Source organism: Choloepus didactylus, chromosome X (assembly GCF_015220235.1).
Source record: "Choloepus didactylus isolate mChoDid1 chromosome X, mChoDid1.pri, whole genome shotgun sequence".
Classification (NCBI taxonomy): domain Eukaryota; kingdom Metazoa; phylum Chordata; class Mammalia; order Pilosa; family Megalonychidae; genus Choloepus; species Choloepus didactylus.
The window spans coordinates 160,720,568-160,738,251 of NC_051334.1; the positions used below are offsets into that span (position 1 = coordinate 160,720,568).

The window sequence follows — 17,684 nt, forward strand, 5'->3', positions numbered from 1 at the left end:
GAAAGGAATGGACACCAAACCGTGGATCAAAGGGCCAAAAAGAAACAAAGACCTCCAGTAAAGCTAATCATGAGAGTAATTATAAATGCTAGTACTATTATATTTCTTTTTTGGTACATAACTCCACTTCTTCATTTTTGTAGGTATTAAAATGTAAATGCATAAAAAGAAATGATAATTCTATGGTTTGGGACATACAATGTATAAAATATAATTTTTAACAATAAGGTGGGGAAATTCAGGAATATATAAACAGCGCTTCTGTATGCTACTGAAGATAACTTGGTATTAAATCAAACATGATTGTTATAGATTCAGGATGTTAAATTTAAGTCGCATTTTAATCACAAAGAAAATATGTGAAAAACTATGTGCCAGTTTGTAAACATTATGTCCCCCAGAAAAAGCAATATTCTTTAATGCATTCTTGTGGGGGCAGACATATTAGTGTTGATTAAGTTGGAACCTTTGGATTAGGTTGTGTCCATGGACATGTGACCCACCCAACTGTAGGTAATAACTCTGGATAATTTTCATGGGGGCATGGCCTTGCTCATTCAGCATGGGCCTTGATTGGTTCACTGGAGCTCTAAAAAAGCTCAGACAGAAGGAGCTCAAGGCCAGCTAGAGCTGAGAAAGACATTTTGAATACGGCCATTGGAAGCTGATGCAGACATTTTGGAGAATGCCATTTTTAAACGCAACCAGGAAGCAAGTAGATGTCAGACACATGCCTTCCCAGTTAACAGAGGTTTTCCGGATGCTATTGGCCATCCTCCAGTGAAGGTACCCAATTGTCGATGCGTTACCCTGGACATTTTATGGCCTTAAAGACTGTAACTGTGTAACCAAATAAACTCCCTTTATAAAAGCCAATCCACCTCTGGTATTTTGCATTCCAGCAGCTGGAACAGATTTTGGTACCAGAGAAGTGGGGTGCTGGTGCTGCTGAGTTTGCAAATACCAAACATGTTGGAGTGGCTTTTTAAATGGATAAGGGGAAGATCCTGGAAGATTGTGAGGAGCTTGATAGAAAAGGCCTAAACTGCTTTGAAGAGACTGTTTGTGGAAATATGGACTCTCAAGATACTTCTGATGAGGCCTTGAGCAGAAATGATAAATGTATTGTTGCAAACTGGAAGGAAGGTGATCCTTGTTTTAAAGTGGCAGAGAATTTGGCAAAATTGAGTCCTGGTGTTGGATGGAAGGCAGAATTTCAAAGTGACGACCTGGAATATTTAGCTGATGAGATCTCCAAGCAAAATATAGAAGAAGTAGTCTGGCTTTTACTTGCAGCTTATAGTAAAATGTGAGATGACAGAGATAAGCTGAGAAATGAACTCTTGGTTACAAAGAAACCAGAAATTGATGGCCTGAAAATCTCTGGGCTTCCAGGGGGTAAAACCCCAGAAGCTACAGCCCAACGTAAGGATGTAACCAAACATGGAACCCAGCTGACATTTCAGAACAAGCCAAGATTGGAGAAGGAGTTAAGCAGAAAGGATTTGTGGAAAGTCCTATTGTCTGATGGCTTTGACCCCTGTGTGCATCATGCAAAGCCAACAGAATTTTTGTGAGATCTTTGTAGATGGAGCCGTTGCCAGTCTGGACTGGAGGAGACACACAAGGAACATACTGAAGGGAAAATTTTTTCAAAGACAGAGCCATGGAGGTTGAGGTCTGGAGTCAAGAGGTCTCGGGCTGGGAGAGTGGAGTGGCCCTCATGCATGAAAGGATGAGTTTGCCCCAGAGGTCGAGGGTGGGACTTCCAACTCCATGTTCAGGAAAGGTGTTGCCACCTCAAGCCCCACAGAGGGTGGAGCAAATTCCCCGGGAATTTGGGAGAGCCTGGCTGCCACCCCCTGTTCTGAAGGGGTTGAGCATGTGCCCTGGAGATGGAAGGGAATCCGGGAGCTGCCCCAATGTTTGAGGAGGGTGGCGCCGAAAAGGTGGTCTCCCCAATGTGTGGATATGTTGGAGCACTCATCTAAGCATTTGGAAAGGAAAGGGCTGTCACAAACGCCCCTAGGAAGGGTTACACTCCCGCTCTCTCAAGCCCCAAGGATGCAACATCATTCTGTAAATGACTCTCAGACTTTGAAATCTAATGGCGTTTGCCCTGCAGGTTTTAGGAACTGTTTTGGCCCTGTTAACCCTGTTTTCCTTTCAGTTTCTCCTTATGGCAATGGGAAAGTTTAGCCTATGACTGTCCCTCCTTTGTATACTGGAAGCAGATAACTTGTTCTAAGTTTCACAGATCTACAGCCAGAGGCGAATTTTGCTTTAGGACAGACCATGGTTGTAACTGATTTTGATGGGATCTTGTACTCACCTATTGTTACCTTAATGATTTAAGTTTTTGTGATATTGTGATGAGATGAATGTATTTTGTGTTTGGAAAGAATATGTTTTTCTGGTGTCCAGGGGGTGGAATGTGCCAGTTTGTAAACATTATGTCCCCCAGAAAAAGCTATATTCTTTAATGCATTCTTGTAGGGGCAGACATATTAGTGTTGATTAAGTTGGAACCTTTGTATTAGGTTGTGTCCATGGAGATGTGACCCACCCAACTGTAGGTGATAACTCTGATTGGATAATTTCCATGGCCATCCTCCAGTGAAGGTACCCAATTGTCAATGTATTACCTTGGACATTTTATGGCCTTAAAGACTATAACTGTGTAACCAAATAAACGCTGCTTATAAAAGCCAATCCATCTCTGGTATTTTGCATTCCAGCAGCATTAGCAAACTGGAAAAAACTATATGCAGAAAAAAATGAAAAGGGACACAAAATGTATAGAAAATCAAATAAATATGAAAGTAGGCATTAACAGAAGAACTGAGGGACAAAAAAACATATGACTTACAATGACCAAGTAGTAAAATGACAGAAGAAAGTCCTGCATTATCAGTAGTTACTGTAAATGTAAAATGTTTAAACTCTCCAATCAAAAGGCAGAGATTGGCAGAATAGATAAATAAAGCATGACTCAACTATACGCTGTTTACAAGAGATTCACCTTAAATTAAAAGACATGAGTAGGTTGAGAGCTAAAGGACAGAAAAAATATATATATCCCATACAAACAGTGTGCTGGTTTGGATGTATTATGCCCCCCCAAAATACCATTATCTTTGATGCAGTCTTGTGTGGGTAGGAAACCTATCGGTGTCGATTGGGATGGAGACTTTTGATTGGATGTTTCCAAGGAGATGTAATTACTGAACTGTAGGCGAGATCTTTCATTGGATAATTTCCATGTAGGTGTGGCCCCGCCCATTCAGCATGGCCCTTGATTAGTTTACTGGAGCACTATATAAGCTAAGACAGAAGGAGCGAGCTTGCTACAGCCAAGAGGGACACTTTGAAGAATGCACAGAAGCTGAGAGAGTAGCTGCAGATGAGAGACAGTTTGAAGATGGCCGTTGAAAGCAGATTCTTGCTCCGGAGAAGCTAAGAGAGGACAAACACCCCAAGAGCAAGTAAGAGTGACATTTTTGAGGAACTATGGCTAGAGAGGAATGTCCTGGGAGAAAGCCATTTGAAACCAGAACTTTGGAGCAGATGCCAGCCACGTGCCTTCCCAGCTAACAGGTTTTCCGGACACCATTGGCCATCCTCCAGTGAAGGTACCTGACTGTTGATGACTTACCTTGGACACTTTATGGCCTTAAGACTGTAATTGTGTAACCAAATAAACTCCCTTTATAAAAGCCAATCCATTTCTGGTGCTTTGCATTCTGGCAGCACTAGCAAACTAGAACAAACAGTAACCAAAACAAAGGTGGGGTAGCAATATTTACATCACATAAAATTGACTTTTATATCAAAAACTGTTACAAGGAACAAAGAAGGTCACCATATACTGATAAAGAAACCAACTCAAAAAGAAGATATAACAATTACAAATATATATGTGCACCTAAAGGCAGAGCCCCAAAATATATGAAGAAAATATTGCCAGATTTGAAGGGAGAAATAGATGGTTCTACATTAACAGTAGGAGATTTCAATCAACACTTTCAAAAACTGATAGACCATCTAGACAGAAGATCAATGAGGAAATAGAAGACTTGAATGATACTATAAAACAGTGAGACTAAGAGACATATATACAGCACTTCACCCAACAACAGCAGGATACACATTCTTCTCTAGTGTACATGAGTCATTCTCCAGGATAGACCATTTTAGGTTAAAAAACAAGTTTCAATAAATTCAAAAATATTGAATTCATACACTGTATCTTCTCTGGCCACAACAGAATGAAGATAGAAATCAAATAACAAACAGAAAACTGAAAAATTCACAAATACAAGGAAATTAAATACTGCACTCAAACAGCCAATGGGTTGAAGAAGAAATAAAAAAGGAAATTAAGAAGTAACAAAAGGTAAATGAGAACAAAAATACAAAACACCAAAACTTAAGGGATGCAGTAAAGGGACTGCTAATAGAGAAATTTACAGGTATAAGTGCTTACTTTAAAAAAGAAGACAGATCTAAAATCAGAGCCCTAACCTCACAATTGAAGGATTTAGAAAAGAACAAACTAAATATGAAGTGTGCAGGAGGAAAGAAATAACAGATTAAAGTGAAGATAAATGAAATTGATTAATATAAAATAGAAAGAATAAATGAAACCAAAAGTTGGTTTTTGGAAAAGATCAATAAAGTAGACAAACTCTTCACTAGAGTGACAAAGAAAAAAGAGATAGAACACAACTAAAATCAGAAAAAAGGGGGGACAGTACCATCACCCCCATAGAAATAAAAAGGATTATAAAAGGATACTATGAACAACCATATGCCAGCAAATTAGATACATTCTTAGAAGAATACAAACTACCTACACTGACTCAAGAAGAAACAGAAAATCTCAACAGAACAATGACAACTAAAGAGATTGAATCAGTACTCAAAAGCCTCCCAACAAAGAAAGCCCAGAACCAGATGGTTTCACTGGTGAAATTTACCAAACATTCCAAAAGAGTTAATAAAATCCTGATCAAACCCTTCCACAATACTGAAGAGGAGAGAACACTTCCTAGCTCACTCTGGGAACACTTCCTAGCTCACTCTATGAGGCAAACATAACCCTAATAGCAAAGTTAGATAAAGATGCAACAAGAAAAGTATATTAAATCCAATATCCCTTACGAATATTGATACAAAAATTCTCAACAAAGTACTAGCAAACCAAATCCAACAGCACATTAAAAGAATTATACACCACAAATAACAGAGATTTATCTGAGGTATTCAAGGGCAGTTTAATGTAAATAACACAGTAATATACCACATTAATAGAATATAGAGACACTGTCAGGAACCCTTAAACAACTGCACAGCAACTCAGCTCATCTTTACTGCACCCTGGATTTGCCTATGTTCTTCATACTCCCATTTGAATTTCTTAGTGACTAAATCATTGTGGCTTTCTAGAGTGTGTATATTTATATTTTGCCTGCTAAAAGAAACTGAGTTAGAGATGGAAGAACATGGCAACATAGAGAGGAGTGGAAGCCAGTTTATCCCTCTGGAACAACTAATAAACAACCAGGGAAAACTAGTAAATAATCTGGAATAACTGTGGGGGGACAAACATGACTGCCCACTCATCATACACTGACCTGAATTGGGAGGAATGCCTGAAATCGCAGCATACAATCTGTAAGTCAAGACTGTGGATCCAAGCTGGGAGCCACCTCCTGCCATGGCCTGAACTGCAAAGCATCTTGGTGCTAGAGAGCAGCACTATCCCAGCAAGTGAATATAGCTCAGCTGAGCTCCAGCTGGGGTTTTAATTAACAAGCGTGGATGAGACCGATGGACCACGCCCGGTGTCTCTTTGAAGCCCTGACGTGGACGCACTTGGGGCTCCCTGACTCGGGGTTCTTCCGGGGGATGGGCGTGTTAATGGATGCGGGTGAGGGAGACGAAGAGACTTCCGTTTCCTTCTCCTAAGCCCAGGCCCAGGCCCAGGCCCAGGCCCGGCCGCAGAGCGGAATTGGCATTTCCAGATTGGGTCTGGTGGTGCACCTCCTCCGGGACCCTTCCCTCAGGACCTGCCTCGCCGGGCACTGCGGGCGTTCGAGGCCGTTGCTCCAGGAGGGAAAAGGTGGACAAATCCTATTTTCAAGAGAAGATGACTTTTAACAGTTTTGAAGGATCTAAAACTTGTGTGCCTGCAGACATCAATAAGGATGAAGAATTTGTAGAAGAGTATAATAGATTAAAAACATTTGTTAATTTCCCAAGTAGTAGTCCTGTTTCAGCATCAACACTGGCACGAGCCGGTTTTCTTTATACTGGGGAAGGAGATACTGTGCGGTGTTTTAGTTGTCATGTTGCAGTAGATAGATGGCAATATGGAGACTCTGCAGTTGGAAGACACAGGAAAGTATCTCCAAATTGCAGATTTATCAATGGCTTTTATTTTGAGAATAATGCTGCACAGTCGACAAATCCTGGGATCCAAAATGGTCAGTACAAAGTTGAAAACTGTCCAGGAAACAGAAATCATTTTGTTTTAGACAGGCCATCTGAGACTCATGCAGACTATCTTTTGAGAACCGGACAAGTTGTAGATATATCAGATACCATATACCCGAGGAACCCTGCCATGTGTAGTGAAGAAGCGAGATTAAAGTCATTTCAGAACTGGCCAGACTATGCACATTTAACCCCAAGAGAGTTAGCTAGCGCTGGACTTTACTACACAGGTATTGATGATCAAGTACAGTGCTTTTGTTGTGGTGGAAAACTGAAAAATTGGGAACCCTGTGATCGTGCATGGTCAGAACACAGGCGACACTTTCCTAATTGCTTCTTTGTTTTGGGCCGAAATGTTAATACTCGAAGTGAATCTGATGTCATGAGTTCTGATAGGAATTTCCCAAATTCATCAAATCCTCCAAGAAATCCAGCCATGGCAGATTATGAAGCACGGATCCTTACTTTTGGGACATGGATATACTCAGTTAACAAGGAGCAGCTTGCAAGAGCTGGATTTTATGCTTTAGGTGAAGGTGATAAAGTAAAGTGCTTTCACTGTGGAGGAGGGCTAACTGATTGGAAGCCCAGTGAAGACCCTTGGGAACAACATGCTAAGTGGTATCCAGGGTGTAAATATCTGGTAGAAGAGAAGGGGCAAGAATATATAAACAATATTCATTTAACCCATTCACTTGAGGAGTCTCTGGGAAGAACTGCTGAAAAAACACCATCACTAACTAAAAGAATTGATGATACAATTTTCCAAAATTCTATGGTACAAGAAGCTATACGAATGGGATTCAGTTTCAGGGACATTAAGAAAATAATGGAGGAAAAAATTCAGACATCTGGGAGCAACTATAAATCACTTGAGGTTCTGATTGCAGATCTAGTGAGTGATCAGAAAGGCAATTCACAAGATGAATCAAGTGAGACTTCATTGCAGAAAGAGATTAGTACTGAAGAGCAACTAAGGCGCCTGCAAGAGGAGAAGCTTTGCAAAATCTGTATGGATAGAAATATTGCTGTAGTTTTTATTCCTTGTGGACATCTGGTCACTTGTAAACAGTGTGCTGAAGCAGTTGACAAATGTCCCATGTGCTACACAGTCATCACTTTCAAGCAGAAAATTTTTATGTCTTAATCTGACTTCGCTCTGTGTTTTGTTGTTCTTATCACCCTGATTGAATGTGTGATGTGAACCAACTTTAAATAATCAGCATTGAATTTCATTAGCATTTGCTACCCAAGTAGGGAAAAAAATGTAAACTGTAATGTTTTAGTTGACAATCTAAAATTTGAATTTCTGGAGTTTTCAGGAAATTAGTTATATTATTTATCCTATTTTTTACTGTTATTTCATTGAAATCCTAGACATAGGTAAGAAGCATCATATTATAACTGATCACAATGTGTATCTGTAGTACCCCGACTTAGTTTGTAAATGTAATTGAATTAATCAACCGAATTTTTCATTCTTTTCAGCTAGGCTTAGCAAATGGAGCATTTGGTGTAAATGTGGAGATGAGAGTTAATCTTCCCAATCACATAATTTGTTTTTTGTGTGAAAAAGGATTGAACTGTTCCACACTGGTGGAAAGATTGAGATTATTTTTAGGTTTTTGTCTTTGTGTTTCAGGACTGTGTCTGCTTTCTTTTAAAAATATACACCCAGTTGTGTGAATGATTTTAAAAAGTGACTATGCCATTTCTAAAGGGTATTTTAATGATAGAATACCATCTAGCCTGCATGTACTGACATGGAAAGATGTCAAAGATATATTGTGTAAAATGCAAGTGGCAAAACTTTATGTGTGGTATAAGCCAAATAAAGGGGTGTGTGTGTGTATGTGTATAGAACAAAAGGTTTGGAAAGATGCACACCAAACTGTTAAGTGTGGTTTCTCTTTGGGGGGGGTGGGGGTGAGCTGGGGTCGGGTTTCCATAGAGGGTTTGCAGGGGCCTTCCCTTTTTACTTTTTAAATTTTTTTCTGTTTGAATTTTTGTAAGTATGTATTACTTTTGTAATCAGAATTTTTAGAAAATATTTAACTGATTTAAAGGCTTAGGCATGTTCAGGCGCCTGCAAAACTACTTATTGCTCAGCGTTAGTTTTTCTAAACCAAGAAGGCAGGGCAGTTATCCTTTTTAGTGCTAATGTAAAATTTAAATGTTTTTATGTTTTTCCTGCTTTGTGGGTGAAAAATATTTCTGAGTGGTAGTTTTCTGACAGGTAGACCATGTCTTCTCTTATTTCAAAATAAATATTTCTGATTTTGTAAAATGAAATATAAAGTATGTCTCAGATCTTCCAATTAATTAGTAAGGATTCATCCTTAATCCTTGCTAGTTTAAGCCTGCCTAAGTCACTTTACTAAAAGATCTTTGTTAACCCAGTATTTTAAACATCTGTCAGCTGATGTAGGTAAAAGTAGAAGCATGTTTGTACACTGCTCGTAGTTCTAGTTACAGCTTTCCATGTTGAGATTCTCATATCATCTTGTATCTTATAGTTTCATGTGAGTTTTTACTGTTAAGATGATTGTTTAAGATGTATATAGACAAAATGTCAAGTCTTTCCTTTACCTAAAATTTTTTATATGTTTCTTACTACTAATAGTAGTAGATACTTCTGAAATAAATGTTCTCTCAAGATCCTTAAAGCCTCTTGGAAATTATAAAATACTGACAAGAAAAGAACCATCATTGTTTAAGTATTAAAAAGGGAAAAAACACTTAAATAAGAGTTTACATGGGTAAAAATAGAAATTTTTGAATGCTTCATAGACCACCCAGGCTTTACATTATGAGAGTCTCATGACCTGTTATAGAGGTGAGTGAACATTTTACTGCAGAGAAAAGTTTGAGAGCGATACTGTTAAAAGTTTTATTTTCATTGTATTTTCTAAGAGAAAGAGTATTGTCATGTTCTCCTAACCTCTGTTGTTTACTATTTTAAGTGATATTCATTTAAAGCACTGCAAGTTTAAATGAGAATTTTTAAAATTATATAATGACTACCCTGTTTTTGTTTTATTATGTAAATCCTCAGTTCTTCACCTTTGTACTGCCTTCCATCTAGGTTTAGTTATATGTTCATTAAGATATATTTGACATGGGTAGTCTAAGCTTTAAATTTAAATGTAAAGGTTTCTACAAGGGGAGAAAAGTGTTAAAGTTTTAAAAAATGTGTTTTTCACATTTTCAGCTCCAAGTTTGTTAGTTCCATGTAGTTGTTAGCCAGGACTCAATTTTTTAACATAAGGCTTTTCCTGTTTGGGGAGCCTCAGTTCATTAAAACTCTTCTTTAAAACTTTTATGTTTAAAGTTAAGCAAGACCTTTATTTCCCTTTATTTCATGAGTTGTGAAATTTAATGGACAAAGCTGATGTGGCTAACAAGTTTAAGAATTGTTTAGAAATGCTGTTACTTCAGGTTCTTAAAATCACTCAGCACTCCCAACTTACAATCAAACTTCTAGAGACTTAAAAATAAGTGTATGTCTATGTTCATACTATAAAAAGCACTGGATCCTTCCCATCTACTTGTACTAAAATTGATCGTTTGCAAGGTCAAAGATAAAACCAGATCCAACACCCCCTACCCACAAAAGGTATAGTTCTCAGTATCTTCCTTCTCTGTATTAAGTTTATTCCAGGATTTTTCAAAATCACCACCTATTTTGCTGTGTTTAGTCTTGTGAAGATTCAAAGTTGCTTTGTAATAAATAGTTATCTTTATTTGTATAAATTTAGTGTGCTGATCAAAAAAGCCTTGTCTTAATTTTTGAGAAGTGAGTTGTAGTGTTTATAAAGTAAATTCCAGTTTATTAATTAATGGTTTCTATTGCCTTCCCTGCTAGATTATTTTTCCCTTTGTTTAGAGACTGAGGTGGGTAGGGTGGGTGTATATGATATGATGTTTTGTTGTTTTTGTTGTGATATGATTTAAACTTTGATAGTTTTTTCCTGTTTTCATGTTAGTGGATAAAATTTGTAATGTGAACTCTGATTGGAGACTACCACCACAGCATTAGTTGCATATGTTGTACTCTTTAGACCTACATCATTGTTTTATTTCCTGATTACCCAGTTGTTGCATGGGGAAAAAGGGTGGAGGGGGTAGGAGAAATGGAATAGGTTGTGTGTCATTTCCATTCAAGAAATAAGAAAATGGGGAGGAATATTTGACAGAGGTAGTTCTTTTTGGTCATATCTGTTTTAAAAAAAAAAGGTAGCCCTTTCTTCATCTGTGAAATGAGACTAATACCTATCTCAAAAGGTTATGAGGAGTTCAAGGAGACTATGTATGTAAAGCACCTGCTATACATGTTAATTCCCTTCCTAACACCCTTTTACCCTCTGTGTGTTTGCCTTGACCTGAAAATTTAGGCTAAAAGTTAGAAGAAATTGTTACATGATAACTCTTCCAGTGACTCTTACTCATCCTTTTTGGTGTTTCTCATGTATTAAGATACAAATTACAATAAGTACATAGATCAAGCCCTTAAAATATATTTAAATTTCTTTTATGAAAACTTCAAAAAAAATACTCTCATCAAACTTAGTTGAGCTTTCCTAATAGAAACAGTTGGCTCATTCCCAATTGATAATCAGTTTCAGTTTGACTTTTACACTTAGCACAATGCGAATCTCATTCACAGCATATTAGAATCAAAGTGCGTCAGAGCTAGAAGTAACCTTAGAGAATATCTTTACTCATCCGCCTCATTTTACAGATGAGGCAACTGTGGCACAAAGGTGAAGTGATTTGTTCAGTTATATAGCTAAGTTAGTGGCAAAGCCAGGACTGGGACATAATTTGAAGGTGAAATTTCACCAAGCTACCTCTCCTGGGAGGTGTCAAATATTTATTTTTTCAACGCTTCTTTCCACGATATCATAACTTTCACTACATGTTAAATGACACTTTATAACTAATACAGTAGGACAATCATATATATATTGTACAGTACTACATTAATCTTTGTGGTAATATTCTATTTTGAAGTCTAAAGTTTTTGGATATGCATATAGATTTTTCACCATTTACTACATTTTTATTATGTATCATGTAACATTTAAAATTATTATATATTTAATCATTTTATCTTTACTTGGTATCAAATTTGCATTTTTGGCTTGATGTAATTTCTGTTAGAAGATTTTGCATTATTTTCATTACTGACGTACTGTATCTAACCAACCTGGCAGAATCACTGTTTCTTATGTCATTGTATTAGTGTTGTGAATAATCAGAAATGTTTTGAGAGAGAGCGCTATATTTGTAAATATAATTTTATGGCTTTTTTTCATTTAGTAGGAGCCTTTCCATCAGTATGAAAAACTAAGAAAATTGCTTTCCACTGTATAATCTGGAAGTCATCTTAAATTAAAGCTTATTTTTCTGTGAATAAAACATTCAATAAAGTACTATTCTTTAAAATGAAAAAAAAAAAAAAAAAAAAAAAAAAAAAAAAAACAAGCGTGGACTGCTCAATACAAGCTATGAATCCTCAACAAGCAGACAGAGGCTTCTGGTGATGAATGACCTTGGAGAGCCGGAGGGTGGCCACAGACTGGCCTTAAAGGGGACTTTCTGCCCCTTTTTCAGCTCAGTGGAAAAAGCCTCAGCCATTTTCAGTTCTCAGTGATCTGATGCAGACAAGGGTGGAGACAGCACAGACAGAGACTACTCAAATGCTAATGACCTCTCCCTAGGGGGGATATCTTCCCTAAGAGGAAAGAAGTGGGGCCCAGCTCTACTACCCACCTTCCATTCAGAACTGGACCCCAGAGCCTGGGGGAAAACAGCCACGGGCCACACCTCCTTACACCAGTCTGGAGCTACAGGCTGACAGGCACCACCTGCTGGGCAGAAAACCACAATGACTTGAGATCTCACAGGGTGTACCAAACTTCTAAGACACCCTCAGGGAAACCAGATACTATTCCTTCCATCCAAGACCTCAGCACGTTCTGGTATGGGAAAACCTGATTGGGGTAACCAAGGAAATCATGCCTAGACAACAGAAAACTACAACCTACACTAAGAAAAACAAAGTTATGGCCCAGCCAAAGGAGCAAACTTACACTTCAACTGAGATACGGGAATTTAAACAACTAATACTAAATCAATTCAAAAAGTTTAGGGAAGATATGGCAAAAGAGATGAAGCGTATAATGAAAATACTGGGTGTACATAAGGTAAAAATCAAAAGTTTGCAAAAACAACTGGCAGAATCTATGGAAATGAAAGGCACAACACAAGAGATGAAAGACACAATGGAAACATAAAACAGCAGACCTCAAGAGGCAGAAGAAAACACTCAGGAACTGGAGAACAAGGCACTTGAAAGCCAACACACAAAAGAACAGATAGAGAAAAGAATGGAAAATTATGAGCAGTGTCTCTGAGAACTTGAGGACAAAATGAAATACAGAAATGTATGTGTCATTGGTGTCCCAGAAGGCAAAGTGAAGGAAAAAAGGGCAGAAGCAATAACAAAGGGAATAATCAATGACAATTTCCCATCTCTTATGAAAGACATAAAATTATGGATCCAAGAAGTGCAGCATACCCCAAACAGAATAGATCTGAATAGGCCTAAGCCAATACACTTGATAATCAGATTGTCAAATGTCAAAGATAAAGAGAGAATCCTGAAAGCAGCAAGAGAAAAGTGATCCATCACATACAAACGAAGCTTGATAAGACTATGTGTGGACTTCTCAATAGAAACCATGGAGGCAAGAGGAAAGTGGGGTGATATATTTAAGATACTGAAAGAGAAAAACCACCAACCAAGAATCCTATATCCAGCAAAACTGTCTTTCAAATATGAGGCAGAGCTTAAAATACTCTCTGACAAACAGACAATGACAGAGTTTGTGAACAAGATACCTGCTCTACAGGAAACACTAAAGGAAGCACTGCAGACAGAAAGGAAAAGACAGGAGTGAGAGGTTTGGAAAACAATTTTGGGAGATAGTAGCACAGCAATGTAAGCATACTGAACAAAGATGACTGTGAGCATGGTTGAAAGAGGAAGGTTAGGACCATGTGGGACACCAGAACAAAAGAGGAAAGACAAAGACTGGGACTGTACAACTCAGGGAAACCTAGGTTGCTCAACGATTATAACAAAAGGTACAAATATGTTTTTACATGAGGTAGAACAAATGAATGTCAACATTGCAAGGTGTTAAAAATAGGGTGGTACTGGGGGGAAAATACAATCAATGCAAACTAGAGACTAAAATTAAATGCTTACTTTAATATAACAAAGGCAATATACCAAAGCTAAATGCATATGGGGGAGGAGACAAAGGTGAAGGGTATGGGACTCCTGGCATTGGTGATGTTGTCTGACTCTTTATTCTACTTAAGTTTAATGCTATCTCTCCATTTTTGCTTTCTAGCTGTCATGTTTCTGTCTCTCTCTCCTTCTTTTTTCTTTTTCTTTTGTCCCTCTACCTTCTTCGACTCTTCCTCCTTCTTTGTGGAAGAAATGGAGATGTCCTTATATAGGTTGTGGCAATGGTGCTGAATACATAAATATGTGACCATACAGAGAACCAATGATTGTTTACTTAGGATGGAATGCATGGTGTGTGAACAAAACCGTCTTAAAAAAATGGGTTGATAAAGAAACCTTGAAGGCACTATATTGAGTGAAGTAAGACAGACACATAAGGACAAATATTGCAGGGTCTCACTGATATGAACTAATTACAATATGTAAAGTCATAGACACAAAATATAAGTTACTTAAACATTTGAAAATGGACAGAGGTGATGGTAGCACATTGTGAGAATAACTAACAGTGCTGAATGCTGTGTAAAGGTAGCGGAAAGGGTAAGCTCAGAGTCACGTATGTCAACAGAAGGAAAGTTGGAGGTTAAAAGATGGAAATGTATAAAATAGTGAATGTTGTGGTGGACAATGTCCGTGATTAACTGTACAAATATTAGAAATCTCTCTCATGAACTAGAACAAATGTATGACATTATAACTAGAAGTTAATAATAGAGGGGCATATAGGAAAAAATATATACCTGTTACAAACTATATACTACAGATAGTAGTATTTTAACATTCTTTCATCAACAGTAACAAATGTACTATACCAGAAGTATGAATCAATAATGGAGGGGGGTGGTTAGGGGTATGGGAGGATTTGAGTTTCCTTTTTTTGTCTTTATTTGTTTTCTGGAGTAACAAAAATGTTCTAAAAATTGAAAAAAAAATTGTGTTGATGGATGCACAGTTGTATGATGATACCTTGGGCAATTGATTGTACACTTTGGATCTTTGGATAATTATATATGGCTTGTGAAGAATCGCAATAAAAAAAAGAAAGTGAGTAGTGTTAGCCTAGTCCTCTTTTTGAAGTAGTTTATTCTGATTGGCTTTATCACTGTTTCACCACTCTGCATGGAAACAAGATGAAATTCCACTTGTGGAAAGTTGATGATCTATAAATAAACAATATAAGTATCCATCTTTTAAAATGAGTCAACATAATCCCAATAAAAATTCCAATGCATTTGTAGAAATTAAAAAGGAATCATAAAACTTATATGGGAGAAACTAAGATGGCGGCTAGCTGAGACAGGGCAAAAAAAAACGCCTCCGTGAAAAACACTAGCTAAAAACCAGAAAGTGACCTAGAATACGGGTTACAGAGATGCGCCAGCCGGACAAGGGCTCCTAGCTCCAGAGGGGCCGTATACTTGGTGAAACCGGGAGTCGGCATTCTGAAACGAGTGAGTAAGCTGGCTGGAAGACCCGCAGCCTTGCGGTGGGCTGGGGAAGCCAGGGTTCAGCATTTGGAGACCAGCTGGCTCTTTAAAAAAAAAAAAAAAAAAGGAGCGGCTCCAGCAGCAATTATGGGAACCACGCAGTAAAACACAGCAAGAGGGGGCTGGGCCGGCCTCTTGGTGTCTGGCCGGGAAGATAGCCCACAGCAGATACCCTTGGGTTTGGGGGAACGGAGGGGAGAGCCGGAAGCAGAAAGAAACCCTGCGGCTCACAGCTGGGCCCCCGGAGGGCTGGATAAACTCCTGCCCGGGGCCGTGCCCACAGCCCAGAGCCCCGCCAGTTGTCCCGGAGCTGGGAAGGAGGAACTGTGCGAGGAGGAGGGGGCTGAGATGCCCCATTTGGCCATTTTTGCTTTGGGCGGGGAGTGCGCCGCCGCACAGCCCGGCGGCCTGGGGCTTCCCTTGTGGGACGGCGCGCACTGGTGACGTAGCACAGCATTCCCTCGGCTGAGCTCCTGGAGGAGCGTGGCTGGGAGGGGGGAACCACTCGGAGAACCCAGGGACGCTACGCCAAGTCCGGTGGTTTATGGATCAGCGAGAGAGAGGGTCTGGGGCCGAACTTAAATGAAGGCTTAGACTCTTGCCGTGGCCTTGAATCTCCGGGATCCTGGGGGATTTGAACATTAGAACTGCCCTTCCTCGCTGGCCACCCGTACACATGCCCCACATTCAGGGCGGACAGCTCCAGCAACACACCCAAACTGAGTTCTCCAACCGAATCCACAAGAATCATTTTCCCACACAACGCGGAAACAAGGTTGAGAACTGACTTGAGGGATATAGGTGACTCACAGATGCCATCTGCTGGTTAGTTAGAGAAAGTGTATGTCACCAAACTGTGTTCCTGAAAAATTAGATCGATATCCCTTTTTCTTTACAACTTGAAAGAACCCTATCAAGCAAAACAAATGCCAAGAGACCAAAAACAACAGAAAATCTCAATGCATATGATAAAACCAGAAGATATGGAGAATCCAACTCTAAATACACAAATCAAAATATCGGAAGATACACTATACTTCGCAAAATTAATCAAAGAACTACAATTGAGGAATGAAAACATGGCAAAGGATTTAAAGGACATCAAGAAGACCATGGCCCAGGATATAAGTGACATAAAGAAGACCCTTGAAGAGCATAAAGAAGACATTGCAAGAGTAAATAAAAAAATAGATCTTATGGAAATAAAAGAAACTGTTGGCCAAATTAAAAAGACACTGGATATTCACAATACAAGACTAGAAGAAGGTGAACAACATCTCAGTGTCCTAAAAGCCCACAGAACAGAAAATGAAAGAACAAAAGAAAGAATGGAGAAAAAAATCGAAAATATCGAAATGGATCTCAGGGATACGATAGATAAAATAAAACGTCCAAACTTAAAACTCATTGGTTTCCCAGAAGGGGAAGAGAAGGATAAAGGTCTAGAAAGAGTATTCAAAGAAATTGTTGGGGAAAACTTCCCCAACATTCTACACAATATAAATACACAAAGCATAAATGCCCAGCAAACTCCAAATAGAATAAATCCAAATAAACCCACTCCGAGACATATTCTGATCAGACTGTCAAATACTGAAGAGAAGGAGCAAGTTCTGAAAGCAGCAAGAGAAAAGCAATTCACCACATACAAAGGAAACAACATAAGACAGTAGTGACTACTCAGTGGCCACCATGGAGGCGAGAAGGCAGTGGCATGACATATTTAAAATTCTGAGAGAGAAAAATTTCCAGCCAAGAATACTTTATCCAGCAAAACTCTCCTTCAAATTTGAGGGAGAGCTTAAATTTTTCACAGACAAACAAATGCTGAGAGACTTTGCCAATAAAAGACCTGCCCTACTTCAGATTCTGAGGGGAGCCCTGCTGGCAGAGAGACAGGGAAAGGAGAAAGAGATATAGAGAATTTTAACAGACATATATAGTACCTTACATCCCAAATCACCAGGACACTCATTTTTCTCTAGTGATCACAGATCTTTCTCCAGAAGGGACCATAAGCTGGGACATAAAACAATCCTCAAGAAATTAAAAAAAAAAAAAATTGAATATACTCAAAGCACATTCTCCAACCACAATGGAATACAAATAGAAGTCAATAATTTTTGAACTGTAATTCCACTAGTTACTTCCTACATGATATAAAATACACAAACTCTAAGGACAAATCAATGGTTTTGAACTCAATGTAAAATATGTAATTTTAGACAACTATATAAAGGTGGGGGAATGAAGGAGTATAGGAACATAGTTTATGTGTCCTATTGAAGTGAAGGTGGTATCAAAGAAAAACAAGATTGATAGGGATTTAAGAGGTTAATTTTAAGCCCCACAGTAAACACAAAGAAATTATCAGAGAA

General features: G+C 38.5%; 2 protein-coding genes across 4 annotated transcripts in view; one reads left to right on the top strand and one right to left on the bottom strand.

Annotated features, from left to right (window-relative positions):
- Window positions 1–17,684, bottom strand: part of ENOX2 (ecto-NOX disulfide-thiol exchanger 2) — a 393,140-nt gene that overhangs the window by 320,301 nt on the left and 55,155 nt on the right. The window lies entirely within an intron of this gene.
- LOC119522662 (E3 ubiquitin-protein ligase XIAP-like) lies at window positions 5,838–11,941 on the top strand. Of its 2 annotated transcripts, XM_037821180.1 has the most exons (2): window positions 5,838–7,250; window positions 7,452–11,941. In XM_037821180.1, exons 1-2 carry the CDS (start codon window positions 5,927–5,929, stop codon window positions 7,643–7,645), a joined length of 1,518 nt encoding a protein of 505 aa, XP_037677108.1. In that variant the 5' UTR covers window positions 5,838–5,926; the 3' UTR covers window positions 7,646–11,941. The 2 variants fall into 2 exon arrangements, with proteins under 2 accessions (XP_037677108.1, XP_037677107.1); XM_037821179.1 differs by having other exon boundaries at window positions 5,838–11,941.